The sequence below is a fragment of the Mesoplodon densirostris genome, chromosome 11 (assembly GCF_025265405.1).
Source record: "Mesoplodon densirostris isolate mMesDen1 chromosome 11, mMesDen1 primary haplotype, whole genome shotgun sequence".
In the NCBI taxonomy this organism is placed as follows: domain Eukaryota; kingdom Metazoa; phylum Chordata; class Mammalia; order Artiodactyla; family Ziphiidae; genus Mesoplodon; species Mesoplodon densirostris.
Genome location: NC_082671.1, coordinates 26,253,840 through 26,281,497, shown reverse-complemented (window position 1 = coordinate 26,281,497; position 27,658 = coordinate 26,253,840). Strand labels below are relative to the sequence as shown.

At 38.1% G+C, this 27,658-nt stretch overlaps 1 protein-coding gene across 5 annotated transcripts in view; it reads right to left on the bottom strand.

The window, feature by feature from the left end:
• Window positions 1-1,904: 1,904 nt before the first annotated feature.
• FAR2 (fatty acyl-CoA reductase 2) overlaps window positions 1,905-27,658 on the bottom strand; it is a 148,194-nt gene continuing 122,440 nt past the window's right edge. For 4 of the 5 annotated variants that reach the window (XM_060113454.1, XM_060113452.1, XM_060113451.1 and 1 more), the window contains exons 4-12: window positions 27,475-27,654; window positions 19,996-20,173; window positions 18,600-18,644; window positions 16,507-16,625; window positions 15,221-15,288; window positions 12,380-12,551; window positions 7,755-7,884; window positions 4,977-5,104; window positions 1,905-4,078 (exon numbers count right to left, since the gene is read on the bottom strand). In XM_060113454.1, the coding sequence (XP_059969437.1) occupies window positions 3,916-4,078; window positions 4,977-5,104; window positions 7,755-7,884; window positions 12,380-12,551; window positions 15,221-15,288; window positions 16,507-16,625; window positions 18,600-18,644; window positions 19,996-20,173; window positions 27,475-27,654 (1,183 nt within the window). In that variant the 3' untranslated portion in view covers window positions 1,905-3,915. The remainder of the gene's footprint in view (window positions 4,079-4,976; window positions 5,105-7,754; window positions 7,885-12,379; window positions 12,552-15,220; window positions 15,289-16,506; window positions 16,626-18,599; window positions 18,645-19,995; window positions 20,174-27,474; window positions 27,655-27,658) is intronic. The other variant, XM_060113450.1, reaches the window with a different exon arrangement.

The window sequence follows — 27,658 nt, the reverse complement described above, 5'->3', positions numbered from 1 at the left end:
TATAATTATGTAATGAATATTTTGTAAATTCTGTTTCCAAGCAACTATGCAAGTCAATTTGGTGATTTCTTGTATTATACCTACCTTTAATTTCTTTAAGATATTTTGCTAGGGTTGATGAAAGTTCCCCAACCCCACATCTCCCCAGCCGATTCACAGTTCCAGCTTGGAACTGCTATTTCAAATAAAGTAGGGACACACATAAAATGTTTACCTGTGTGTTAAGAGAGCTGTTTCTAGCTATTAAAACTCAATTTCAGTTAAGTATCCTTTGTCATAATTGTATCTACACCTCACAAGGCATTCCTGTCTTTCAAGCCAGTTACATCCCTAAAACCAGCAATTTCTAATTTTATTTTGTAATTTTTTAAAAAAAATTATTTTAATTAATTTATGTATTTTTGGCTGCCTTGGGTCTTCATTGCTGCACGCGGGCTTTCTCTAGTTGCAGTGAGCGGGGGCTACTCTTCGTTGCGGTGCGAGGGCTTCTCATTGCGGTGGCTTCTCTTGTTGCGGAGCATGGGCTCTAGGCTCCTGGGCTTCAGTAGTTGTGGCTTGCGGGCTCTGGAGCGCAGGCTCAGTAGTTGTGGCACACGGGCTTAGTTGCTCCGCGGCATGTGGGGTCTTCCCGGATCAGGGCTCGAACCCGTGTCCCCTGTGTTGGCAGGCGGATTCTTAACCACTGCGCCACCAAGGAAGCCCTATTTTGTAATTTTTTTTTTTTTTTTTTTTTTTTTTTGCGGTATGCGGGCCTCCCACTGTTGTGGCCTCTCCCGTTGCGGATCACAGGCTCCGGACGCGCAGGCTCAGCGGCCATGGCTCACGGGCCCAGCCGCTCTGCGGCACGTGGGATCTTCCCGGACCGGGGCACGAACCCGTGTCCCCTGCATCGGCAGGCGGACTCTCAACCACTGCGCCACCAGGGAAGCCCCTATTTTGTAATTTTTAAAAATATTTTTAAAAAGTATTCTAGGCAGTGGACATTTTTCCATATCTCTTTGTGGGCACATGGGACAGTCATTACTTTTTACTCTAGGCAGTTGCTTATGTTCCTAGAATATAATTATTAGATTTGCAGTTACAGAGAAAAATAGCTGTATGGAAATTTGCATGTGATTCATGAACTTTAAAAATTATTGTTTTTGGAAGCTTTAGGCTGACATACTTTAATTGTTATATTCGCTGTGAAATAACACACTATTTGGGTATTAGTCCCTTCTCAGATCAGTCTATTTTTTTTTTTTTTTTTTTTTTTTTTTTTTGCTGTACGCGGGCCTCTCACTGCTGTGGCCTCTCCCGTTGCGGAGCACAGGCTCCGGACACACAGGCTCCGCGGCCATGGCTCGCGGGCCCAGCCGCTCCGCGGCATGTGGGATCTTCCGGGATCGGGGCACGAACCCGTGTCCCCTGCATCGGCAGGCGGACTCTCAACCACTGCGCCACCAGGGAAGCCCTCAGATCAGTCTATTTACCTTGAGATTCTAAATCAGTTTATTAAAGTGAGCTGGTAACTGGGGATGACGTTAGGTTAGTATACTATTGTGAGAAATGTTTCTCTGATTTGTGTGCTCATCTGCCTCAACTTTTTTAGTATTAATTGCCTCAGCTGGTGACTGTCTTCAACTCTGTTTGTTACTGTATCATATATCTTATGGGTGCAGAATATAGGGATTACCAAAACTTCTTTTTAAACATAACCTTTTCTTTGTCCTCACTGTCCCCTTCTTCCCAAAAGTAGAAAGGTTCTTTCTCATTGGAGAGTATATATTAGGCACTCAAGTTATTGTCACTTGGTCTTGATGTAAAATAACTAGGGATTTTCTTTCATGCAGATACCTCCTTTTACTGCTTAATCATCACAAGCTGCTTAATTATCACAAGAGAACTTTATTCATGTCATTTCTCTAATGTCACGGGTAGAACATACTTCAACATGTAAATGTAACCCTACTAATGGTGTCTGAAAAAAATGAAGCGTTATGGGTATGTGTTAATTTATATTCAACTGGTAGTTTCTTTAGATTATATCATTTTTCTAGGGAGGCGGGAGATCAACTGCAGTAGTCAGCAGTTAAACACTAGAAGAGAGGAAACCATTTTTTAATTCAAATTTTCATTTAATCAAGTCAAAATGTGAATACTTGATCAGTGGAATTTATTGAATTGGTGAAACATAAAATAATCAAAAGATAGTAAATTCTTAGAACTATTATGTTTTGTCCAATTTCATTGAATTGTATCTTGATTTCATTTTTATCATTATCTACAGTTTGTATCTTAATCAATGTATCTCAAACATGTCATACAGACATCTCAAACTGAAGATAACCAAGTACTTTGTTTCAGAACTGGGTTGTCTGCCCTGGGAGGTAGTTCCCAGAACTTAGATGAGATTGGGAACGACACCCAGAAGAGTTCCCCCCCAAATGCCCTTTATGAGGTTCAGAAAAATCTCAAGTAATATTGGGCTAGAAGTCATCCTCATGGCCCTAGTATACTTCGGCCACCTAGTGTGCCTTTCTGAGTCTTAACCAATTATCTCAAAGTGAGCATAAATATAACTGTCGTTAACATTTTATGCTCATGTCGTTTTCAAGTAGTTGTGATTATTTTTAGTTGCTTAGGCCCCAGGTACTATATTTGAATCATAGTCCATGTTTTTAACATGAAATGCTGCAATCCAACATGCACTCGTCTCTCAAATATGAGGAAAGTTGGGATAACAGTTATATTATTAATATAGGATTTTGAGGTTAGTTTTTTACTCATTTGCATTATACATAAAATATTTTTAAACAAAACAACACCGGTTCTCTAAACTTAAGAGTCACTTAATGAAGTCTGTCCTCTTCTGCTTTACATTCTACAGGTAACACTCTGCAACTGGAGTGATCAAGATACTAGCAAATCCTGGTGAAACAGTAAACTTCCCCACTTATAGAAAAAGCTAAAACTAGCATTTAAAATTTTATTTGAAATTTTGCTTTCCTCAATGGCAAAGATCAGGGGAATGGGTTTTTACATGATTCTAGCCTAGGACCTTCCTCTAACATTAGTCACTCTAATCTCTAATCGAGGCCTGAGCAATATAAACTTAAATATAAAGGATTTGGAGACTTTAATGAAGAAGAGGGAAACCCTTAGGAGGTTATCAGGAAAACTGGTGATTCAAAAGATTTAGAAATAATAGATGTCAAATTCAAATTACGGGAACTAATTTTTACTTAAAAGCGTAATAAACAGTCCTAATGAAAATACACTTGAGCCTTCACTTTATACATAATTATTTACACCTCTTGGTTTTTTTTAGCTTTCAGAAGTGGGTATAGTTAAGGAAAATGTTAAATGTGAACCCACTTTTCTAACCCCCCAGCCCTCAACCAGGACTCCATGGTATAACACAAAAAGAAAGCAGAAACCTCGGTGGAGAATTATTTCTCTAACAGCATTTGTGAAGATGTTGAGACCTTCCTTCTTCTACTTACCTTGATTTTAAACCTTTATACTAAGTACACTAGAATGGTTCAAAGGTCAGAACTGCCTTTCTTTAGCATATCTCAGCTTCTACCATGTGTTCTTCCATGTTTATTGAGTTGAAATTAGTCCTCTCGAGGAGGAAAACGCTAACTATGGGAAGATGGGTGTACTTTGGTGTTTTATATTCAAGAGCATAGAATAGAGTGTTAGGAAACAATCAGGAAACAATTTTTTCCTAACATATGTATGATTATAGGCTAGGATATGACTTTCCTTCTCTCACTGAAATAAAAATGTATAGTTAAGAAATAAAGATGAATACATGACAGCACATTTGACAGGTAATGACTTGGACATATTTGTTACTACCTAATCTTGAGAACCACAGTTGCTGTTTTAGAGGTATCTGAGCTCCAAAAAGGAGATCGCCAAATGTTCTCAGACCTTGAGTGTGCTGGACGCCCTAAAGTAGGAGAGGAATTTGTAACAAAAGCTCACGATGAAGAACCACACATTCCGAGCCACCTGAGATCTTGCAATGAGAAGGCGCCAGGCGATGAGGAAGAGGGCAGTATTAAAGAGGTAGTGAATATTTCGCAGCCTGGAAACAGACATATATAACCAAAGTCAAAACAGTACCAAATACCCAACTATGTTATTTGAAGCATAAATGTATCTTTTCCTGGCTATGACCAGCAAATAACTAAGTGCATAGGTATGTGGCACTACCTGATGGCCTTTTGATTTTGATATCTTTCATTTCCACCACATTCCTTCTGAGTAATCATTTCTATAGTATTCCCCTGACTAGTTTCTCTTTCTCATACCTGCTTTAACCTGTCTTATAAACATGGCTAACATAATCTTTCTTAAATATACTTTGATCATATTACTATATATCACAAATCTTCCCTGGTTCTTGTTCACTAGAGGGCAAGTTCTAAAGTTCTTGCTATGCAACGTTCCTCTCAGTTTGCAATTACTTTTCCCATCCTTATCATCTCTGCATTAAAATCCCTTCGCTTCTACCAGAATTATGTCAGATTACTATAATTCTTTGTCCCTTAGGGATTAATTATTGAAAGAAATTTCAGGCAGTCAAAGGTCTTGAAGAGTGATTAACTGATTTGCCCACGTTAAATAGCACAATCAGGTTTCCTGCCTGTTGGGTATTCTTTCTCTATACCACATTATGACAGAATGTTGGTAGAAAAAAGAAACTTGGGTTCATATCTGGCTCCTGCACTTACCATGTGCGACTTGCCCACTTATTTTCTTTGAGCTTAAATAGCTCTTTGATAAAAATGGGATAACAGAAATAATACCTGCCTCAGAGGGCTGTGGTAAAGTCTAAATGAAACAGTATATTACAGGGTATATAGTATAAAGCCTCAAAAAATATTAATTCCTCTCCTCCCCCGCTCATATTTCATGTCTGATATAAAATCAGGTACACATGGTAAGTGCTCAGTAAATATTAACTGACCGATTATATTTACCTTTTTAAGTGTTGCTTTGCTTCTGGGATCCCAGCCATATCCTCTTTCAATAAGTACTTCTTAACTCCTAAAACATAATTTTCAATGTATTCCAACCAATTCAACTGGCGCACATCGAAGTTGAATACCTGAAAGGCAAGAAGAGATTATGGATTCTCAGAATTGCACTGCTGGACGATCACTTTGTTCATTTGATGAAGTTTCTTTTACCTAAATGAGTGACATTCAGTTTGGAAGATTTAGGTTGTACCCCTTCAAACGAGATGATTTGAGCTGTTATTTTAAAGGCAGTAACAATATGGATTACCATTTATATACGAATATTTAAACATGGATCAAGCACAAATATTTGACCTTTAGGAAGTCTTGGAAATTTAAAGGAACTGGTATTAGTCTGGTGAAGGTTAATTTAATTTCAAGTAAATAAGGATTAATTATTTTTTTAAAGAGAATAAATATGTTAGGGACCAAAACAAATTATAATATGTCTTTTTCTTTTCATTATTCTTAAATTTTGGTGTTGTCCCCTTGCCCTAGCACCCTTTCCTGAAATATCACTACTTCATTATGCTGATTAAGGTAAACTTTGGACTTAAGTTTAAACCAAAGGCTTAAATCAAAGCTTTAAGGACTAACTTAGCAGAATTTATATTCTATCTTTGCTTTTGAGATGTTATCCATTATGTTTCTTGGTGTGCCACAAAACGAAGCCCTTCAGAAACATTCAGAGTGGTAAGAAAAGCTTTGCTTCTCTTAGAACACTAGTGTATTTTCTTTTCTTAGACAGAGAATGCCATGAAACTATATTTTCTTTTCACTTTGCCACCAGAAATCTTAAGAACACATTTCCTGCTTAACTGCAGTGTCTTAGTAGGATCTTGTAGACTGCATATGAATGTTGTTTTTCCATTCTTACTCTTGATTTCATATTTTAGTATTTTTCCTGGTTTGATGTTTTATTTCTGTTTTGTTCTTTTATTACATGTATTTATTGCAAGTTATCCCAAATCTTTGTGAAATAAATTGGAGTATTAACAAAGAAGGCAGATGAGATTAACGAGTTCCAGAGAGTTTCACAGACTTGTCCAAAAGCTGAATTGCTTTCCAAAAGCAATTCTGTATCACTTTGTTTGGATTTGTTTATCTTCCACAGTATCACTAAATCGTACTTATTCATCTATATAAACAAAGGCTTTTATTTTTATGCTATTTCATATTTCTAAGTTAGTTAGATTTCAGTGAAACCTTAGTTTGGAATCCTCATTCCATACGGCAAATGAAACTGAATTCTGAGCCACACCAGAGTTTGGCAATTATATCCAAGTATTCAGGACTATTACCTTTGCTAAGATGTTTGGAAAGCATATGTTAAATCCACTGCAGTTTTGATTCTTTTTTTCACAAAATTTTTAGTTATTTTAGGTAAAAATATTTGTAAAATATCAAAAATGAAACTCTAAGCTTATTACCTTTTGAATTATTTAGATGGGTAAATTCCATGGAGAAAATGCAATAAAGATAAGCCTATATAACATTTGATGCTAATTTTAAAAATAATTTCTAATAGCCTGAGGGGTTTTAAAAAATAAGCTGGTTTGATCCATGCATTTTAAACACAGGTGCTTAGAAGAATTTTGTCTATACAGGCATGTAAACATTTCTGAAAAAAAAAAGCTCTATTTCATGTCCATTTTAGAGGTTCACAGCAATGATTTCAGTTAAAATATCCATCTAAATCTCAACTGGTATATTTAACATCGTGTCTGACTGCAAGTAACCCTTAGTTTCCATGGTGGGAAGTAATTTTAGGACTTGGATTTGAATCATGCTCTATGAGGCCGGTATGTACGAGCTAGCAGGTGAGGCTAGCTAGCCATCTAACATTTACTTCTCAGCATGATTTGGTTTCTTCTACATGCTGGCAAGCACAAGATAAATCAAGAAATTTATCTTTTCTTTCTTTTAAAAAAATTTTAGCGGAAAATGTCAAGAGAGTGAAATCTTTAAAGCTTAATTAAAAACTAAGGATATGCTCAAGGAATAAATGACTGAGAAAATGAAGCTAGGGACATGTACAAAGTACAGAAGATTTCTATATTTGTGAATTTCAGGACATTTGTGACTGCTAAGAAGCTAATATATAGAAAGAAATGGCACTGATCCTGAGCAATTAAAGTGAAGGCCTATCTTGAGAAATAAACGTCTGAATTGTCAGAGAAATCATTATAGGGAAGAAGACTGACAATGCTAGAGAGAGGGCAATGCTGATGGTGGGAGGTCTAAGCTGGGCTAGAATGCAGAGGTGGAAGGGTTAGCTTTTCTAAAAAGATAAGAAGGAAGGAACTGTAGCTTTGGAGATGCAGAACGATTTTGATTTGACAAGAACAGTGGATGAGAGAGTTCCTGGCCAGTAAAATTATTATTTTTCATTGAAGTCATACGTTTTAGAGGTTAGGGGGGAAAGATAGAGGTACTGAGGATTTGTTGAAAAGTTAACAGCTATGGAAGTTGAACAAGGGATTGAAACAAAGTATATGAGACCTGACTGCAGAACAGCAGTGAGAAGCTAGCCAAAGGCTAAGAACCTAGACCTCTTACCTACATTAAACTTGCTTCCTGCAATTGTGTTGATAGCATTCACTGATTTTCTTAGCCAAAAAAGAAAAAAAAATCCATGTATATAACAAAAACATCCTTTATTCATCAGCTCTCCGGGTCAAATAATTCTAAATTCTGAATGGATAAGGTTTTCCTGTTGGTTGTCAGTGCTGTACTCACTCTTTGGTCTTCAGGACTCAGCTTGGACATCAGCATTTCTGTATTGTATGTGCTCCATTCCCAACTCCGGTTGATGAAATACTCCAGCATGGAAAGGGTTCTTAAAAGCCGATTCATGAGTTTTGTCATCCTGAGGTAAAGATCACATAATAGCGAGTATCAGTGCACCACAGATGGCTGATTCCCTGCTACTCTATAGAGATATATGACAAATTATGTTTGAAAAAATATAAAAATTATTTCTTCCCACTTTTTCCAATTCCACATTAAAACTCTTATATTTCCCCCCTTCCATGTTAACACTCTGTTGAATGAAGGGAAGGGGATGAATCTAAAGCTGCTTGTCCTATCAGGCATTTTAATACCACTAAACTTCTTTTCCTCTTTTCTACCATCTCTTTCTCAAGAGTTGCAAATACTTTAAAAGCCTAGCCAGGTATCCACCCCTGATGACATACTGTTCATTCTTTGAATTCTGAGGTAGACAATAAGAAAACTTATTTCTCTTTTTTATTGTATGTTCTTGGATATTTTTTTTAAAAAAACTAATTGATTCGAGGTCTTATATAACTTCTAGGCAGAAGTGGTGACTGTACTAGCGTCCAATGAACCAAAAACAGTTATTAACTGTAACGGAGATTTAAGGGGAAAATAGTTTATTTGTTAATAATTTACTCAGGCTGATACTTTCAAAAAATATTATCTCCACTAATTCCCATAACATCCCTGTTAGGTAGGTATTTATCTGCATTTTTATGTAAACTTAAGAAAGATTAAGTGGCTGTGATAATATAATGTGTCAAAGCCAAAATTTCAACTCAGTTTTGACGGACTTCAAAAAGCCTCTGTAAACTCACCCCCTGTATCCCATTGCCTGAGATGGATCACATCTTCTAACGCCATGGTCAGGACCTGCTGTTTGAACTTCCCAACTTTATAACAATTTGTAAAAAAACTTTGTATTCTTTCTTATTTGATCCTCACAGTATGATTCTGTGAATTAGTCAGGGTCTATACTGTTTATCTTCATTTTACAGATGGATTAATAGGTTCAAGGTCACATGGCTAATGCTCAAGTCTAGATTTTCTGGTTACAGATCACCTTTGGCCTATAGAACATTCGATTTTTATCTATCTTAATCAGTTAGGTTAATCTTGGTAATAGTTATTACTATAGTTGACCTCATAAAGACTTATGATGCTATTCGGGGAATTTGGTCCTATTTCTGGTCAAATCCTACTGCCCATATCCCTGATGACTCATGAGGTACTTCTCTCATGGTATCATGGGAAATTCTTAGGCAAGGAGGTAGAATCAATATAAGCATCATAATAGGGTTCCATTTACTATTGTTATCTAACATCTTGGCTGTAGACTGAATATTTATATCCTCCCACAATTCATCTGTTGAAACCTATTCTTCCTAATAGTGATAGCATTTGGAGAAGGAGTCTTTGGCAGATGGGTAATGCCCTTATAAAAGGGACCCCAGAAAGCTCCCTTGGCCCTGCCACCATGTGAGGACACAGAGAACATGGCTGTCTAGGAACCAGGAAGTGGGCCCTCAGCAGATGCCGGATCTGCCAGCATCTTGATTTTAGACTTCTTAGTCTCCAGTACTGTGAGGAAATAAATTTCTATTTTTTGCAGGATATCAGTTCCCTGACCAGGGATTGAACCCGGGCCATTGTAGTGAAAGCCTGGAATCCTAGCTACTAGGCCAACAGGGAACTCCCAAATTTCTATTGTTTATAAGCCACCTAGTCTATGATATTCTGTTATAGCAGCCCAAACAGACTAAGGCAATCTTTATCCATTCTACAACACTGACGTAATTGATAGGATTTCAATAGATTTAATTTTTAAAAAGAATCATTGCACAATGATTATATAGTATATATAATATATATATACATTGTATATATAATATTGTATATTATATATACAATGGTGTAACGTATATACAGGACTATATCAGCATAATAGTATTTTTTTAGAAAGAAAGAATACATTTATTACTCTCAGTTAGTAAAGATCTTCTCAATGCATACAATGCAAAAGCTATAAAGGGAAAGTGATTCATTTTATCTCATAAAATGTTTAAACTTCTTTGGTAATAATAGTGATTACTATATTCTATGCACACTTATGTAAAACCCTATGAAATAGGTATGGTTACAATCCCCTTTTTACAAGTTAGGAGTTAGAGAAGTTAAGTAATTTAGGGCTCATATGGATAAATTGGTGAAGCCAGGATTTAAATATGTAAGTCTGACTCCAAACTCCATGCTTTTAAGACCGGCATTATATATAGCTTCCCTTGTATTAAAAAAGCTTCATAATTAGAACTACAATATAAGAAACTGACTTCAAGTAAATACATGAAATATATATTTACACACACACACACAGAGCTTCCATAAATTAATAAGTACAACCCAAAAGAAAAATAGGAGTATTACTCAGCCGTAAAAAGGAATGAAATAATGCCATTTGTAGCAACATGGATGGACCTAGAGATTATCATATTAAGTGAAGTCAGACAAAGACAAATGTCATATAACTTATATGTGGAATCTAAAGAAAAATGATACAAATGAACTTATACAGAACAGAAATAAATTCACAGACATAAAAAACAAACTTATGGTTACCAAAGGGGAAAAACGGGGAGGAATAAACTTAAAATTTGGGATTAACAGATATACACTACTATATATAAAATAGATAAACAACAAGGACCTGAAAAAGAATATATATATGTACATGTGTATATATGCATATATGTATATCTGAATCACTTTGCTGTATACCTGAAACACTGTAAATCAACTATACTTCAATAAAAAAAGAAAAATTAAAAAAATAGGTGAGAAATAGAAGCAAGCAACTCATACCAGAGAAAACACGAAAGTACAATACACAAATGAAAGCCCAGCCCCTCCAGCAATGAAGGAAAATGCAAATCAAAGTGACAAAGAGATGCTATTCCTTGTCATTAGTTTGACAATTCAAAATATTGATTTTTGCAAAGTATTAATGAGAGTGAGAAAGAACAGACTTGTACTCTCACTTGCTGTTGTGGGGGTGTAAATTGACAGAGCCTTCCTTTAAGGCAACCTGGTGGTAGTCATAAAATCCATATACTCTCCAATCTAGCAATCCCACCCCTCAGCCTCCACCCCAGATCTAGAGGCACATTCTAGAAAAAAAGCATGTTTGTTGCCCCATTGTTTGTAATAGCAGGGGGAAAAGACAGCACTAGCAGAATGACTTAAATTTTCATGGAACGTAAGTGAAAAAGTTAAAAGTATGTAGGATTGCTTTATACATACACAGAGATTTATACATACACTTACCTCAAAGCAAAACTGTATATATGTCCATATATGGTTGTAAATACGTAGACGATTACACACAAACACACATGGGGAAGGAAAGGGTCCAGAAGGATTCTAGCATTTTCTGCCATAAAGATTATTCTTAAGATTCCTATCACATAACAAACCTAACCATTTTTCCATGAATATTACAATTTAATTTCTTACAAACAAAATACATACAGATTTTTATTGGGCTCCTTCCTCCTGTGTTTTCCTTTTGTACTTACCGAATTTTGCTCTTCAACCAGGTCTTCTTCTAACTCCAATATATTTGAAAGGCTTTAGCGTTTCGGCCAGGAATGTTTGGTTTTCCTTCTTTTCCCACCTTTATTTAATAAACCCCTCATACAACTATTTTCCCACAGACACAGTATCCCCTTTTCACCTTGCTCAAGAAGAAACTGAAAATTGAGTTATGAACGTTAAGTAAGGTCTCTGAAAATTTGGATAAACTCCACATTGTCTAAGTTTCAGTCATTTGCTCTGTTAATAAGGATGAAAATAAAACACGCTGAGAGAGACTTCTTCCTTTAAAAGGAGCTAACATCATGCTTCTGAGGCTTGATGGCAGGGATTTGCCTTTGGTAGTTATGATAATGATGACACATATAGTATTATTCAAGTGAGACAGGGGTACGAACGGACATGTCCTAGGTCACACAGCTGGAAGGTGACAAAGCTGCCTCAGCATCAACATACTTTCATTCGACCTTGTTCCCTCCACTCTCTTCACTCATCTCCAGGTGGCAGTAAATCCAGATCTTTTCTCTGTCACTTCCTTTGAGACTACTTAAAATTCTTCCTTCAGCTTACATTTCCTCATTTGTAAAATTGGGATGATGAGACTATCCTCCTTGGGATGTTGTGAGAATGAAAATGAGATCATCATGCGCCATCCCTTGTGTGTATGTGAGGCTGTCACCATTGTACATTTTAAGATCATCTAACAATTTAGAAACTCCCAGGCACAGAATCTCAGTTGCTTTTCTTTGTAGGTGAATGATTACCTGCTGAATTCATCAAGCAAGTTCCTTAACATATAACTTAATTTATTATGACAAAGGATCTCTAAGGTAGGCTTTTCACTACTACTGCTTTGGTTGTCCCCTTATATATACAAAATCATAAATATATATGATTCAGTTGTCACCTTTCAACCCCAGGTGATGGGAGGGCTAAGGACTTGGGGCCCTAAACTTCCACGCAGAGACACTTCTAAAGCTATTGTCTCAGCTTCTCACCTGGGCTTTCTTCCCGTGAGCCGCAGATAGAAGTCATAGATAATGGCAGGGGCCCGGTGGCTGACTGCGTTCCAGTACTGGGTTGTGACGTTGTTGGTTGTGAAATCAGCCTTTGGCCTCCTGAAAGCTCTCTCAAGTGGAATTTTTTCAAAGGTTGCCAAGACTTGGATCCCTGGGGGAAAAAAAAAAACCAGAATAAGTGCTAAGTCTAGGAGCATATAAACCCACTGTGGTGGATGGCATTTACAATGGGTCAAAACAATAAATAATAAGGATTTGTTATGTAGAGTCACGAATCAATTTCTGAGAATAATATTAAGATTTTTATGCCGGGCAAGTGGTCACCTGCAAAATCAAACAATTTGAATAGGTTAAGAATTTGGGGGCTTCCCTGGTGGCGCAGTGGTTGAGAGTCCGCCTGCCGATGCAGGGGGCACGGGTTCGTGCCCCGGTCTGGGAGGATCCCACATGCCGCGGAGCGGCTGGGCCCGTGAGCCATGGCTGCTGAGCCTGCGCGTCCGGAGCCTGTGCTCTGCAACGGGAGGGGCCACAGCAGTGAGAGGCCCACATACCGGAAAAAAAAAAAAAAAAGAATTTGGTTCTTCTCTTGAAATCTTTACTCTAAAACAACTTCTTGGCGAAATAGTTTTAGTCAATACAATGAAGTATTGTTCAGAAAAACTTAAATCCATCATTCAATTTCAAGGTTATCTAATCTATTCTAAAGCCCAAGACAGAGCCTAGGGGTGTCATTTCCTTGGTTGGATCATTTACTTGCAGGAAAATTAGGAAAGTTTCTTGACATTTTACTTAAACTTTTATAAATATTTAAGTAAAAGAGAGAATATAAAAGCAGGACTCCTTTGTGTTGGTTCACTTTAAATACCAGTCTTTTACTTCTTTGGTATTCCTACTGCTCTGGAATATGTCAGACTCAATAGTTTTACTCTTGTCTCCAGAGTTTTTTAAAATAATAATCTTTTAAAAAAATTATTACTTATATAAAACCTAGTTTAAAGCTTTTAGTGTACATTTGTAAATCCAATATGTCTTTTCAAAAGGTATTCATTCGTTTGAATTCAATTTTGATTTTATGTAGAATTTTCAAAGAATATGCCTAAGTTCATTACTCAGTTATGTTGAAAGCTATCAGTTACTATGGTAATATGATTACTGCCCCATAAAAGATACTACCTAGAAATCTGTATGAAAAATATATACCCTATACAGAAAATATTATCTGATTCCTGGGTCTTTTCCTCCTAGAGGGATTCATGTTAACTTTCAGGAATCCCTAGTGGGTGGTCATTACACATTCAGGAGACCTATCAATACTTCTACATCAGGCTCCAGCTCCCCATATGAACTGAGTAAATCATTAACTCTCTCTGGGCCTTGTGTGCCAAATAAAGTGAGCACACTAGATTATTTTTAAGATCACTTTCAAATATTATTATTCCACAAAATAGATAGTAAACAGTTTCAGCACTGAAGAAGACTATTTTGAATCTCAGGAATGGATTTTACATGTAGCGTCTTTTTATTTAAGAGTTTAAGTATCTTGGGGACTTCCCTGGTGGCGCAGTGGCTAAGAATCTGCCTGCCAATGCAGGGGACATGAGTTCGAGCCCTGGTCCGGGAAGATCCCACATGCCGCGGAGCAACTAAGCCCGTGCGCCACAACTACTGAGACTGCATGCCACAACTACTGAAGCCTGTGCGCCTAGAGCCTGTGCTTTGCGACAAGAGAGGCCACCCAATGAGAAGCCTGCACACCGCAATGAAGAATAGCCCCTGCTCGCCGCAACTAGAGAAAGCCCGCACACAGCAATGAAGACCCAACGCAGCCAAAATAAATAAATTTTAAAAAAGAGCTGTTTTTTAAAAAAAGAAAAGTTTAAGTATCTTGGTTGCTTCTACTAATGCCTCTTTTTATAGTGATATCTTAATTCTGTTACTGAGGTAGAGGAGATTTATTTTTATTTCCAAATATTGTCAGAATTATTTAGCTATATGATCTAAATAACCGGATATATTAGCTAAAGAGCTTTGATGGTAGTAGATAATTTCATTTTACTTTTACTGAAATAATAACTTTGCAAATAGAATAGCAGAGCAGAGTGCTCTGAATTGGAAATCAGATTCTAACAAATTAAGCATATTTGATTTTTTTTTCAACATCTAGTAGCTAAACAATTAGATGATCTAAAAGTTTCAAATATTTGTTTCAAATATTTGCAAGAAAATCAACTTTGAAATTGACAAAAGAGAGTACAAGTTTGGTTAGCTAATTTTCTATTATATGCAGGATTAATTCAACTCAACAGGATACATTCAAGGTTACACTATGGCTGACAGCATAAATTAATAAAGAGTATCACTGACTCAAAAACACGAGTTAACATTATTGAACTTTTCTAAATCTACTTGGCCATTGATCATGTCACATTCTCAGCGATGTGGCCAGGGTATGAGGACAGTGTTCATGAGAGCAGTGGCTCAGCAGGAGGTGTATTTTATCACTGACATTGCTTATAATTGCTGACTTTTACTTGGCTTTATTTATTTTTTAAATGTCTATAGCCAATGGACCCCTTATTGCTTACAATCTTGCAGCTATCCCACTGGCCCCTTTCTTTGGTATACCACAGTACATCCTAATTAATTCTTACACATTTACAATTTGCAATTATTTTTATCTCTTTACCTATGTTTTGTCTTTTCCCTCATTAGACTCTAAGCTCCATGACACACTTTGTCTATTTTTTTCCCTGTGGCAGACCCTAATCATGAGTGAGCAGACTCTCATAGTTATATAGGTACATCATTATAGGCACTTACCCATTTTGCCCCAATTACAGGGATTGAGGTTGCCAGACGTACAGTGGTAGATCAATGTTGACTTAGGTCTGGAAAACAAAAGTTAGACAAATACAACAAAATGGAGAACTAATGAAAAAAAGATAAGGGAAAATAACATTTAAACAAGGTTTTTTCAATAATTCCCATTACTAAGTCACCCTACACAACACTTCCATCTTTTGTTCCTTCTTTGGGTTAATAAGCAAAATAGAAGAAGACTAGGAAAAGTGCAAGTGTGTGTGTGTGTGTGTACATGTGTATGAGGAAAAAAATCCCAATAGGTTGACATATTTATGGAGCAAATGGAGGTAGCATGACGATGAGAAAGCAGATCATGTTTCTAACTTCTTGACATCTTTATTGGGCAAAAATATGGGCCATGTTTTTTCCTAAATCCAGTGAAGCTCTGTTGGATTGGAAAACATCTAAATATCTAACTTCCAATAATTAATAAAAATTAACTTTGTTTACCTTTTACTAACAAAGCTAGATATACAAACAACCTATTATTTTTTCCTTTTACTAGAAAATCCCGCCCACCCCCCCACGCCTCCCCCGCTACACACATGGTGATCTGAACTTTTGGCATTTATTGGGAACTGAGGAGTTTAAAAAAATATGCTCTCATTCCATCCACTTTTATCTCCTTTGCCTTAAGAAAGGAAGCTGTATTTTAGATTACTGAATAGAAAGAAAAGCATTTTGGTTATCAAGAATTAGATGGTTAAATGATTTGAAGAATTTAATACTTTATGATCAACCAAGTACTAACCAGTATTTATAAAACAACTTAATGCATGTATGATGGCATAATTGGAACTGTGAAAGATTGAAATGGACACCCTCTCACATTTGGGGTCTTCCACAATAAAATGCATATATATATATATTTAAATAAATTTATTTATTTATTTATTGGCTGTGTTGGGTCTTCGTTGCTGCGCGTGGGCTTTCTCTAGCTACGGCGAGCGGGAGCTACTCTTCATTGCAGTGTGCGGGCTTCTCATTGTGGTGGCTTCTCTTGTTGAGGAGCATGGGCTCTAGGAGCGCAGGCTTCAGTAGTTGTGGCACACGGGCTTCGTTGCTCCGTGGCATGTGGGATCTTCCCGCATCAGGGCTCGAACCTGTGTCCCCTGCATTGGCAGGTGGATTCTTAACCACTGCACCACCAGGGAAGTCCCAAAATGCATGTATTTTGAAAAGGTGCCTAACACAGTCACCCTCCTTCTCAACAATTCTTTGAAAGCCAGCTTATGCATCCACACCTGTGAACTGCCGTGTACCATCCTACAGCCAAGGTGAGATTGACGACTATATCTGCTGGAATTAAATCTGCCACAGCCATCGGAGTAGCTCTTATGGACCGAAGAAACCCCTTCCCAGCCTGCACAGGAAAAAGGACACAAAATATATATTTTTAATTAAGTTATTTGGCTGCGTCAGGTCTTAGTCGCGACACGTGGGCTTTAGAGCGTGGGCTTAGTTGTCCCACAGCATGTGGGATCTTAGTTTCCCGACCAGGGCTCGAACCCTCATCCCCTGCATTGAAGGTGGATTCTTAACCACTGGACCACCAGGGAAGTCCCAAGGACATAAAATATTGAACCAGGTCTTAAGTAATAGCCGGGATCAAAGTATACATCAGACAAGTAATACGAACGCTGTTAGTGATAAAGCCCAGCACTGATCACTGCTTACTAGGTTCCTGCGCCAAGGCTGACTGCTCTCAGCCCATCCAACCTCCCAGCCGAGTTCATCTTAAGTGCCACCATTGCCAAGAACCGCTAGGGGTCCTCAGGTTCCTTTCAGAGTGAAATTCCTCAAACTTGTGAGAGGTTTAATGTATTTGGTTAATTAATAAACAATAAGAATTAGGGTTCCCAAATTCCCCATTAATTTAGCTTATCATTTCTTAAATGATGTTGTTTTCTGCTAGCTCCTACTAATTTACAAGCAATAATAGACACTAAATGTTTAAGAAACATTTTTTAAAAATTAATAAAATTCTACTAATTGACAAAACTTTTTTTATCACTTGGGGAAAAACCCACCATTGTTTACTTTTTGTTCAGTATCTTTGTTTACCTCACAGATCACTGATGTTATACAGATGTAAGAATTGGGAATTGTTCATGTTAATAAATGTTGTGCCAATAAATAAAGAAGTCAGTTAATAAATTAAAAGTCACATTTAGTGACTTTATAAAGTATTTGATTATTTACACCCTGTGTGTTTCCAACATCAGTTTGCAGTGGTTAGCACTTTCTTCTGTTCCTAATTTCTGTTTTCTTGTAACTGATTTCCCTTCCTTTGGACATAGGAAATCAGTCTGGAAAATTTTAGAAAATTTGAATTAATGTGCAGCTTTGTAAACAATGTAATAAAACTCACTCTTGGATCATGTTAAAATAGATATGTTCTAAGTTACCAAATGTTCACCCCAACTAAGCCTCAAGAGTTGAAGGCAGGTAGGGAACAGAAAAAGAAAGAAATCAGAAAGTTCATTGTCATTGTGATTGACAAGTAGTTATAATTCACTGTCTTATATTTGTATTGTAGTTCATGTTGGATCTAGTTCTGAGAATAACAAAAGCATAGTCTGAAACATGAGATCCCTAATAAGATTTAAACTCATTTAAAGAGTTCAAGTCCTGTTCATTGTCCTAAAGAGTAGAGTTGTGGTTCTGGCCCTAAAATGCTTCAGTGTGAACTGGGAAGCACCACAGCTCACTGGATCAGTCTCCACTGCAGGGAGACACACACAAAGTGCTGCCAACCCAGAGGAATGCTTGATGTTTCTCCTGGTCTGTGAGAGTATTATTGTTGAAAAGTGTTTCCTATAGTCATCAGTTTTTATATTTGAAAAATTTGCTCCAATTGGTAGTTTTCTTTCTTGTATCTGTTAAGAAATTGATGTTGATATATTTTATGAATTTATATAATTTCTATCCACATGCACATAAATTTAAAAATCTTTGGGGTATGAGTTCTATTTCATTCCTAATTCAAGCTACGGTTAAAGAGCGAAAAGGGGGAAACACCCCCATCTTGTGTTAACTAAGGGGAAATACAGGCATGGTACTAGATGTTCAAAAGAGTTTCCAAAAATAAAACTCCTAGGTAGTAATTGATGATATCACAATATTTCTGTTTTCCTGATAATGATATCCACACATAACTAAAGTAATTTCATTCTGCCTCTATTTTCCAATCAGCAAAATTGAAATAAGTTGCATCAATTGTGGTTAGTAAAGTAACGCTTACGGTTTTGCGTCAGTGAAGCTAAGCCAATGCTAGCATTTTGTTACTATCCCTCCACAACTTTTCAAGTAATTATTTCCACGCCATTATACATACCGCAACAATGAGCCCAGTAGGTCCATTTACGTTATCAACCCAACCCTAAAAAGAAAAGAAAAAAAAAGATCTCTAATTGGTTCCACATGTCAGAAAATCCTAATATCTTTGGAACATCTGCAGTCTAATCTTAATAAACTTTAAACAAGAGCACTGAGATCCCAGCCGATAGAACTGTCTAATCCAGTATTTCTAAGATTTCAAACAGAGACCAATGAGAAAGCACTGGATATTTTCTGCACTGGGTTTGTGCAAGAATTAAAATTCTGCCAGCATTTATTTCATAGCAGGAATCATGGATGTTTGCAAGTTGTTTATGACATCTTATGAACTAAACTGGATCACATCTTAAATATCATAATCTGCTAACCAATTCATTTTCCCCACCTGGGCCTGATTTTAACTCCTCAGGGGAACATTTCAAACACAGTTTGTAGGAAATGTCCATTTCTTGACAATTTTAAGAGTCATAGCATCTTTCATTCTATCTATGTATGTATGTATCTATCTGTCTATCCAGCTATGTATCTATCTATCTATCCATCTGTATTAGCTTGCCTACAGATGTTAGAGGAAAGATTATATTTAGGAACAGTTAGAGACAAATGTCTCTTTGAGTTTGTCTCCTAAGCCCTAAGCAAGTCAGTTGACCTCATTATGTCTGTTTCTTTATCTGTGAAAGTCAAAAATGTGTGTGTAAAGTGGGAGAGAAGACAGGAGAAGTTGAAGGGATTAATATTAGTTGAGCCTTTTGCTAGGGACCAGGCATTGCACTAAGCACACCTCATACATCGACTCATTTGATCTACCCTCCACAGTGGGTGGGATTAGCCCAGTTTTACAGATGAGACAGCTCAAAAGCCTGCATGTCAGTAAGTAATGGAGCTTGGATTTATCTGGTGCAAAAGCTTTACAGAATTGCTTCAAAAAAGATGGTATAATTCAAAGTACTTTCTAAAAGATATAGCAGTATACAGAGGTAAAAATTATTATTCCTAAACTGAGGACTTTTCTCTGAGCTTCGTGATTCCTATTTACCCTGGCAATTGTAATACTACCAATTTGGCCATCAAGAACATTCTGCTATATTTAAACTATAGTGGGGAAGCCAAGAAATAAAACTATTTCCCATGGCAATTTTGAGACAAGAGTTAATGAGAAGCTAATTTAAGATGCCACCCAACTCTAGGACAGTCAGTGTCACACTCAGAGGAGCCCCATGCTGAATAAGTCCTGAACCGAATGTAGACTTCTGTCCTAATATAATGGGCTCACATTTGATTTGCTGTACTTAGCTATACATACTAAAAAGAAAAAAAAAAGACATCAAAGAGTAATTGGGCTAGAAGGATGCTGGTTTGGAAGCAAAGTGTGGAATCCAGGCGAGTGGGCTTACTGGGAAAGGCTCCTGCCAGGTTGCTCCCACGATGGAGGGCCGGATGATGGCAATATTGAGCTTGCCGCTCTCCTGCTGCACCACCATCTCTCCCAAGGCCTTGGTGTAGGTGTACGTATTGGGCCGATCCCCGATCAGCTTGGGTGTGATCTCATCAATAATAGCATCGTCTAACCACCTGAAGGTAGTCAGAGTAAAAAAGAATTCTAGCAACATAGGTTAGACAATAGACCAAAAAAGAAACTGTGAGACATCGACAATCAAACAAAACTTCCCCCTTCTAGCTTGAGTTCTGGAATTAGGAACTGTCAGAAGACACCAAGGCTTGAGTGTATACCTGTCCAAATGATGCATGATGGATGATTTCTCTGCTCTCCACTGCTCAGCCCAATATTACTAGTCGAATCCTACAGCCTCCTGCCTCGATAGATCTATCCAATAGCTATTCAGTCTGCTACTTGATCATATAGACTCAGTCTCTATCTTCACTTATTTTCTCTCAGCAGGAATGTACCTATGAAGGTACGTTCAGTGAACACATTGCGAGGGCTAGTCGGGCACCTGGCAGCGGGCTGGCTGCCCTGGTCATGGGCTTGAGAGTCTGTCCTCCGAGGCTCATCAGTGGCAGTGCCACTCAATTCACTGTTGTCCAGTTAGAACCTATGGCACCCATCTTGAAACCTTCAGCTTTGAGTTTTTTAAAAATTCGACTCAATGCCTCAAAAAAGAAAAGCAACTACACTTAGCAGACTTACAACATTTTAGCAAATCTATGCACTGTATTTTGAAAGTCTGTTTAGAGTCTATGCTAATAACTTGGTAATCATTTCCAGAGATTTCCAATGAGTTCTGAAGTGCTCTTATAACTATTAATAGTCTGTCAAGTGGAGTGAGAATAGCACTGTGAAGCAGCTTTAATAGAGTGATTATTGAATACCTTCACTTACACGAAGACCTGTATCACGAATAACTGAGTTACCATGGCATTAGCCTAATCTTTTTTTTTAAAAGACGTTAGAACCATTTTGATAATCCCAAAGTCTATCTGATCTTCTCTAAGAAAGCAATCAAATTATTGTCGATTAAATATTGAATGTTTCTTTTAGCTGGTAGATCTATTTGGCTAAACTTTTGATATAATATAGTTTTTAAAAATTAGGCTATATGTCAGTGTGATTTTTATAATCCATGTGTTTGGTACATTCATTCCTATTTTATCGGAACCAGCGTAATCATACAATTTTGATTGCAGAAAAATCTTATTAGAGGTTATCGTCTTCCTCCCATGACAAATTGTTGAGTATTTAAGATGTGCTTAATGCCAAGACTTATTCAGAAACACAACTCTCAATTTCAGTAACTCTCTGATATTGGAGAGGAACATGAGCACTGCCTGTGATGGTTTGGTTTTCCTTGCTTTGCAGCTACTAGTGCTGGGTACTTTCTAGCCTAGTATGAAATGCCTTCTGGTATCAAATGCCTTCTGATTTACACTGAAAACGGAAAGGTTGAGAAGTTCCTAGAATTAAAAACAACTCCAAATACTTAGAAAAACAGAAGATATTTCAATTACATAGTCACCCGAGTGTTGGGAGAGAGTGAGGGATAATGCAGGCACTTCTCTATCTTTCTAATAATGTTATCTTTACCTCACCTTATTTGTGGGTCAGCAGTGGATTAACTGACCTAAGACCATTTTCTTTTTCACCTGCAAAAACATCAGGTTACAAAAACTGGGTCAGAAGAAATACAGCCTAATTTTATTAAGGCTGTAAAAAAAGACAATTTTAAGAAAACATCAGAAGCCAGCAATGCTAGGATTGTATGTCACATGGCTGGTACCATGTGCTGTTATTGCTGTTGGTGTGCATGGAAAGGGTAACACCTGGAGGCTTCCCCAAGTTTGGTGAGTTAGCTCATCTTAGAAAATATTGGTTTCATAGGTTTCTAAGAACACAAAGCAAAAGAATTTGCCGTGTTCTGTAGATGGTCTGCCTCTACTATTTGTAGCTCCCCCATATTCTACTGTATCATCTTCTCGTTTCCTCCATTTTCACTTATGAAAAAATGGCAATAATTATATCTGTTATAAATTTTCAGGTTATATGAAGACAAACAGGAATATTTACAACTACACTTAGAGCTATTTGATAAAACAAAATGAGCCAACAAATCTAAGACCTTCTATTTTTAGTAAAACAACCAAGAAGGATATAGCTACAAAGGTAATAGTTGGTTTAACAATATCTTTTCTAATACAGCCAAACAGACCATATCTCATCCGGCCATTTCCCAGGTTTGAAGAGGAGATTAATGTAACAAATATGCACAGCCATTGGTTAAGTGATGTCCTTTCCAGGACCTAAAATCAGTTCATGCTCTTCTTTACCAGAGTTTGAGTTGCTGCTGTTCTTTGTTCTCGATCAGTTTTTAAAATAGCGAATAAGTTAGCCTGGAAAAATGACAGCATATAAACCAAAGAAAATTTCTGAAATTAAAGCCAATGTCCTTCAGTGTACTCAAGATGTCTGAACCCATGGGTTCCAAATACTAAACTTGTACTTAATAGCTTCAAAAGAAGCAAAAAGTTATTGAAGACTTCAGAAGGCTGTGTGTGTCACACACACACACAATTTCCTCTAAATATTACTTTTTTGATTTGAAACTTATTTATTCAATCTCCTAATATCATTAATTTCATAATTTACATATTTACTGAATGAAAGAGCAAGAGTAATATGTATTTGCCTCCTAATTTTCTTATGCAATAAGCAGGGCAAGCTAGATATACCTAGAAGTATATCGGAAAAGGTGTCTGGGAGTAAATACTGGACACACTGCTTCATGGTAGCCTTTGATCTGTTTTCTCTCATCTGGATTATGTTCTTCCCTTGATTATCATGCGGTATGTTCTCGCCTATGTGTCTGTTTCCCCACTTTACAATGAATCCAGAAGGGATTATGTTTTTTATGTTTTTTATCTCTGTGTCCAATCACCTTTCTGCCCACAGGAACGAGCTACCTTATTCAGTAAATGTGTGTCCTCCCGCAAGACAGTCTTGATTGGCCAATTTATGTGCTGGCAAAGGTTTGGGAAGCTGAGATGGATAATGATAGGACAGAATGGATGAACCCAGAAGGAGGTGGGGCTGTAGGGAGACTGTGGGCAAGTAAGAGAGGGGATGTCTTTGCAGAGAATGAAGAAAAATTGGAAGTTAATGTCTTGCGGCAGTGGTGAAAAGTGCTGGGAAGCTTAAAGGTTGACCAACTTCAGTTTGGCAGAGTTGGCTTCAGAATGAATTTAACAGGATTCAAAGTAAATATGAACCTTTTATTGGGGAAAAGGGTATATCTGAGCCTAATGCTTGTGGTGACTTGGCCTCTGTATTACCCTATAGACTTCCACTGAGCACCTATTCTGGCTCCAGTGACCTGACAACATGAACATTATTCATTTTGCTTAAGAAACAGTTTAACCCTGCTCTGATTCGCATTAAAGCGTGGTACACAGAAATGACAGGTTTTTTTTGTCAGCTGCTTAGATGCCATCCTAACGCTGTACAATCCTGCCAATAAAAGCACAACTGCTAAAACCAGCTTCTTCCTTTCCCCTAGAATAGATAAGCATTCTTAGTGTTAACAATGTGCTCTTCAGCACAAAGGCAAAACTACTTTCCAACATTTGACCTCTTTTTGTATTTCCCAAAGGGCCGTTACCGAGGCTGCTGTGACCTCAGTTTCCCTGCTTCTCACATGCTCTACATGCAGCACATCTGCCATGGCTGACTGCAATTAGTGTTTGATCAAGAAACGACTTTTCTCTTTCACCTGGCAGATCACCTGTGTCTTCTGGTGCTTAAAATATGATTTCTTTTTTCTTTTTGCGGAACGTGGGCCTCTCACTGCTGCGGCCTCTCCCGTTGCGGAGCACAGGCTCCGGATGCGCAGGCTCAGCGGCCATGGCTCACGGGCCCAGCCGCTCCGCGACATGTGGGATCTTCCCGGACCGGGGCACGAACCCGTGTCCCCTGCATCGGCAGGCGGACTCTCAACCACCGCGACACCAGGGAAGCCCTAAAACATGATTTTTAATAGGTACAAATCTATCAGGAACTTTGACTGGATTAAAGCATCTAGGAATTGAAAGACAACACAAAGTGAGGGCAGTGGGAAATTGATCATTTTCCTGTTGTCTAACTCCTGGTTCCTTTAAAAAAAATGAGGACCACTGCAGTATTAAGAACAATGACAGAACCCCATGGGGTTACTGTTAATAAAAATTTCCGGGCTTCCCTGGTGACGCAGTGATTGAGAGTCCGCCTGCCGATGCAGGGGACACGGGTTCGTGCCCCGGTCCGGGAAGATCCCACATGCCGCAGAGCGGCTGGGCCGTGAGCCATGGCCGCTGAGCCTGCGCGTCCGGAGCCTGTGCTCCGTAAAAATTTCCAAGGGAGATAGAAACCTAAAATTCTTGGAAACTAATTTTATTTTAACTTCAGTTACTACAATTACAAAATAGAGATGAAATCAGAGAAAAATATTTTCTTAAAACACACAACCAAACCTGGATTTAAGTACACTAATGTTTATTAGGAGTAACTTTAATGCTATTTGTCATTCTAAAATTTAATGCTATTTGTTATTCAGAAAATTCCATCTGATGTAGGAATTGTTGAAACAGTCATGTACAATGGTCTAGTTGGTGATGGGCTGCTGGGATTTAGTCAAAGCATTATTCCAAACTTAACACATAGGTTTTATTCAAAGTTTAAGAAGAAAAAAAGTGCAATCTGAAACAGGGATAAGATGTGGGCATATAGGTATTTTATACACAAGACTTCACATTCCCAAATATCAGCTTGCTGTGGAATTCTGTCATCTATTCTTGCTTTGTCTAAACAAACAAAGAAACAAGAACAAAAAATACCAACTGGAGTGGTATGAACAACAATCATCCAGTTCCATCAAAAAGTGCTCATTTTGGCTTCCCTGGTGGCACAGTGGTTGAGAGTCCGCCTGCCGATGCAGGGGACTCGGGTTCGTGCCCCGGTCCAGGAAGATCCCACATGCCGTGGAGCGGCTGGGCCCGTGAGCCATGGTCGCTGAGCCTGCGCGTCCGGAGCCTGTGCTCTGCAACGGGAGAGGCCACAACAGTGAGAGGCCCGCGTACCACAAAAAAAAAAAAAAAAGTATTCATTCATTCAGCAAATATTTGAGTTCCTACTATGTGCTGGCCCTGGAGAGCAAGAAGGAGCAAGAGATACTCTCCTCCTTTGAGAAGTTCATTGTCCACTGGGGAACACAGATGAATAACCAGACATTTGGAATGACCTGTGCTAAGCACAGTGATGAAGATGAGCACTCTGGGAGCACCAGGAATGGCCACCTGAGCCTGTGGGCTCCGAGAAGAGAGCTTTGATGTCTGGATAGGAACTCACCAGGGGAAGCAGAGGTGGAAGTAGTTTCTAGAAACAGAACCACCTAAGCAAAGGCAGCGAGGTAAGAGAGAGAGGGGTGAGTACTTCCGTGTGACTGCAGCACAAATGTAAGAGCAGGGCTGAGAGGGATGGGCTGGACAGATGGTCCTTAGTATAAAATCCTGAACAAATAAATTGTAGTAATGATGTTCCCCCTGTTTAAAAAAAACACCTTTATTTCCTTAATTGCATTCAAAATGAATTCTGTTGAGATAAAATATAATTTTATTCCTAGTTCTGTTTGGCTATATATATATGTTTAAAAATAATTGTTCTCCTCTGGGAGCAGTACAAGACAGACAGACATAAATTTTGTACGCAAGTCAATTACAGTTCGATCATCAATCATGTAGTCATTACCTGCCTTTACCAGTTGACATATAGTGGGGAGTAGGGGAAGTGCCAAATGCCTGACTATAAATCAACTCCTCCTCTGGGAGGTGAGCTTATTCTTTGAAATCTGGGGTTTTTGAGCATCTGGACACAGTCTGGGAGGGAGGAAGTGGTATGGGTGAACTGAATCTCCATTTCCTAGCTCTTTTCTCTGGTGACCTCTCAGAGATCCTTCCTCAAATCGTGCTAAGGTCTGTCAGGGGTTGGGGGTTAACAGTGGACTGAGCCTCTGGAATCTCAATGGCAGGGTAGGGAATCAAATGGGCCTGTGCTCCTTTCCTGGGCTTGTCACATCCATAAACACCACATTTACCCAGAGACAATGCTGTAAGGGGCTGGGTAAATGACAAACAAATCAATTCCATCCTGAAAACATGCCAAGGCTTTAGACATCGACTTTCCTGCACTGACTTTGGCATCAGTGTCTTTTCTCCAACTATCCTGACAAACTTTGGACTCTGAAAGGTTCCTTTGCACCAATTAAGCAAATCATCATTTATTAGCAACTTAAGCAACCTCCGGCTCCTTTAGATGACTTTCATTTTTCTTTGTCCTGGATATTTTTAAATGACGGGTAAAAATATATATTACCAGAGCTGTATAGATAAAAATGTTTGCCCTGAAGGGAATAAACTTTTGATTTAGCTAAAGCTTCATTTTAAAGAGTATACCTTAAATAGAAGATACAGTATTATAAGAAATTAAAATATGGCAAATTCACCAGGAAACGGTCTATTTTCTCTGTTATAATACTTTTTATGCAGAGTCTTTTGAAAAAACAAACAAAACAAGGTAAACTTGGTAAATGGAACAGAAGAATGAAGAGGCAGAAAGAAAAGTATACTTATTCTGAGACCAGGGCCATGTCCTAAAAAGAAAGTGGTTCCTGTTAGTTGGCAAATACAGAAAAATGCTAGACCTCTGTCTCTCACGCATAACAGTACAGTAACAAAAGTGCCTCTCAGCTGAATAGAGCAAGAGACCAACACTTTCTGCCAGATTTGGAAGAAATTTCTCTTCTCTATTAGTTCTTCTTTATTAACCTTTTGATTAACTGCTATTAAACACTCCCTAGCACTGCAATCATTGCTTTATATAACTCACTTTATCATCACAGCTATAAGGACAGGGACTATTATTAGCCCCATTTTACAAATGAAGGAACTAAGGCTCAGAGAGGTCAAAGAACTTGCTCAAGGTCACACAGCTAGGAAGTTGCAGTACCTTTGCCAGTCTGATGCCAAAACCTTTCTTCTGAACGTCTATACTATGTATGATACTTCCCTTATCTAGTAACAATGCTGAGTTCACTGAGAATTGAGAAACCACTTCCTTGTAAAGTACTCTCAAGTACTTTATGCAATCCTAAACTACTCAATACAACTTTTCTGTAGGACTTTTCTTCCCCTATCCCCGCTCCATCACCAAGCACTATATTCTCCACCGGGGATGGAGGGAATAGCAAGGACAGGGAGTTAAAGCTGGCACCTTTTCGAAGCATTTTGTTCCAAGAGTGTCTCACTTTGTTACCTTATAAATGAACGACTACAAAGAGCTAAAGAGAACAACAGTCTGCCCACCCTTCACCCCCTCATTTAACCCAACTTACTCCATGGAGTCGATGATTTTTTTTGGCTCCACAGGGCATGGATAGATGACTTCATCAATGTGCTTCAGGTTACAATTTGAAAAGGCAGTAGAGATGTGTATGAAGGCTTCCAAGTTTGGCATCTGACTGGCCATGAGCAAGAGCTGCTGGGTGGCAGTGACGTTAAGCTGCACAGCATGTCTGG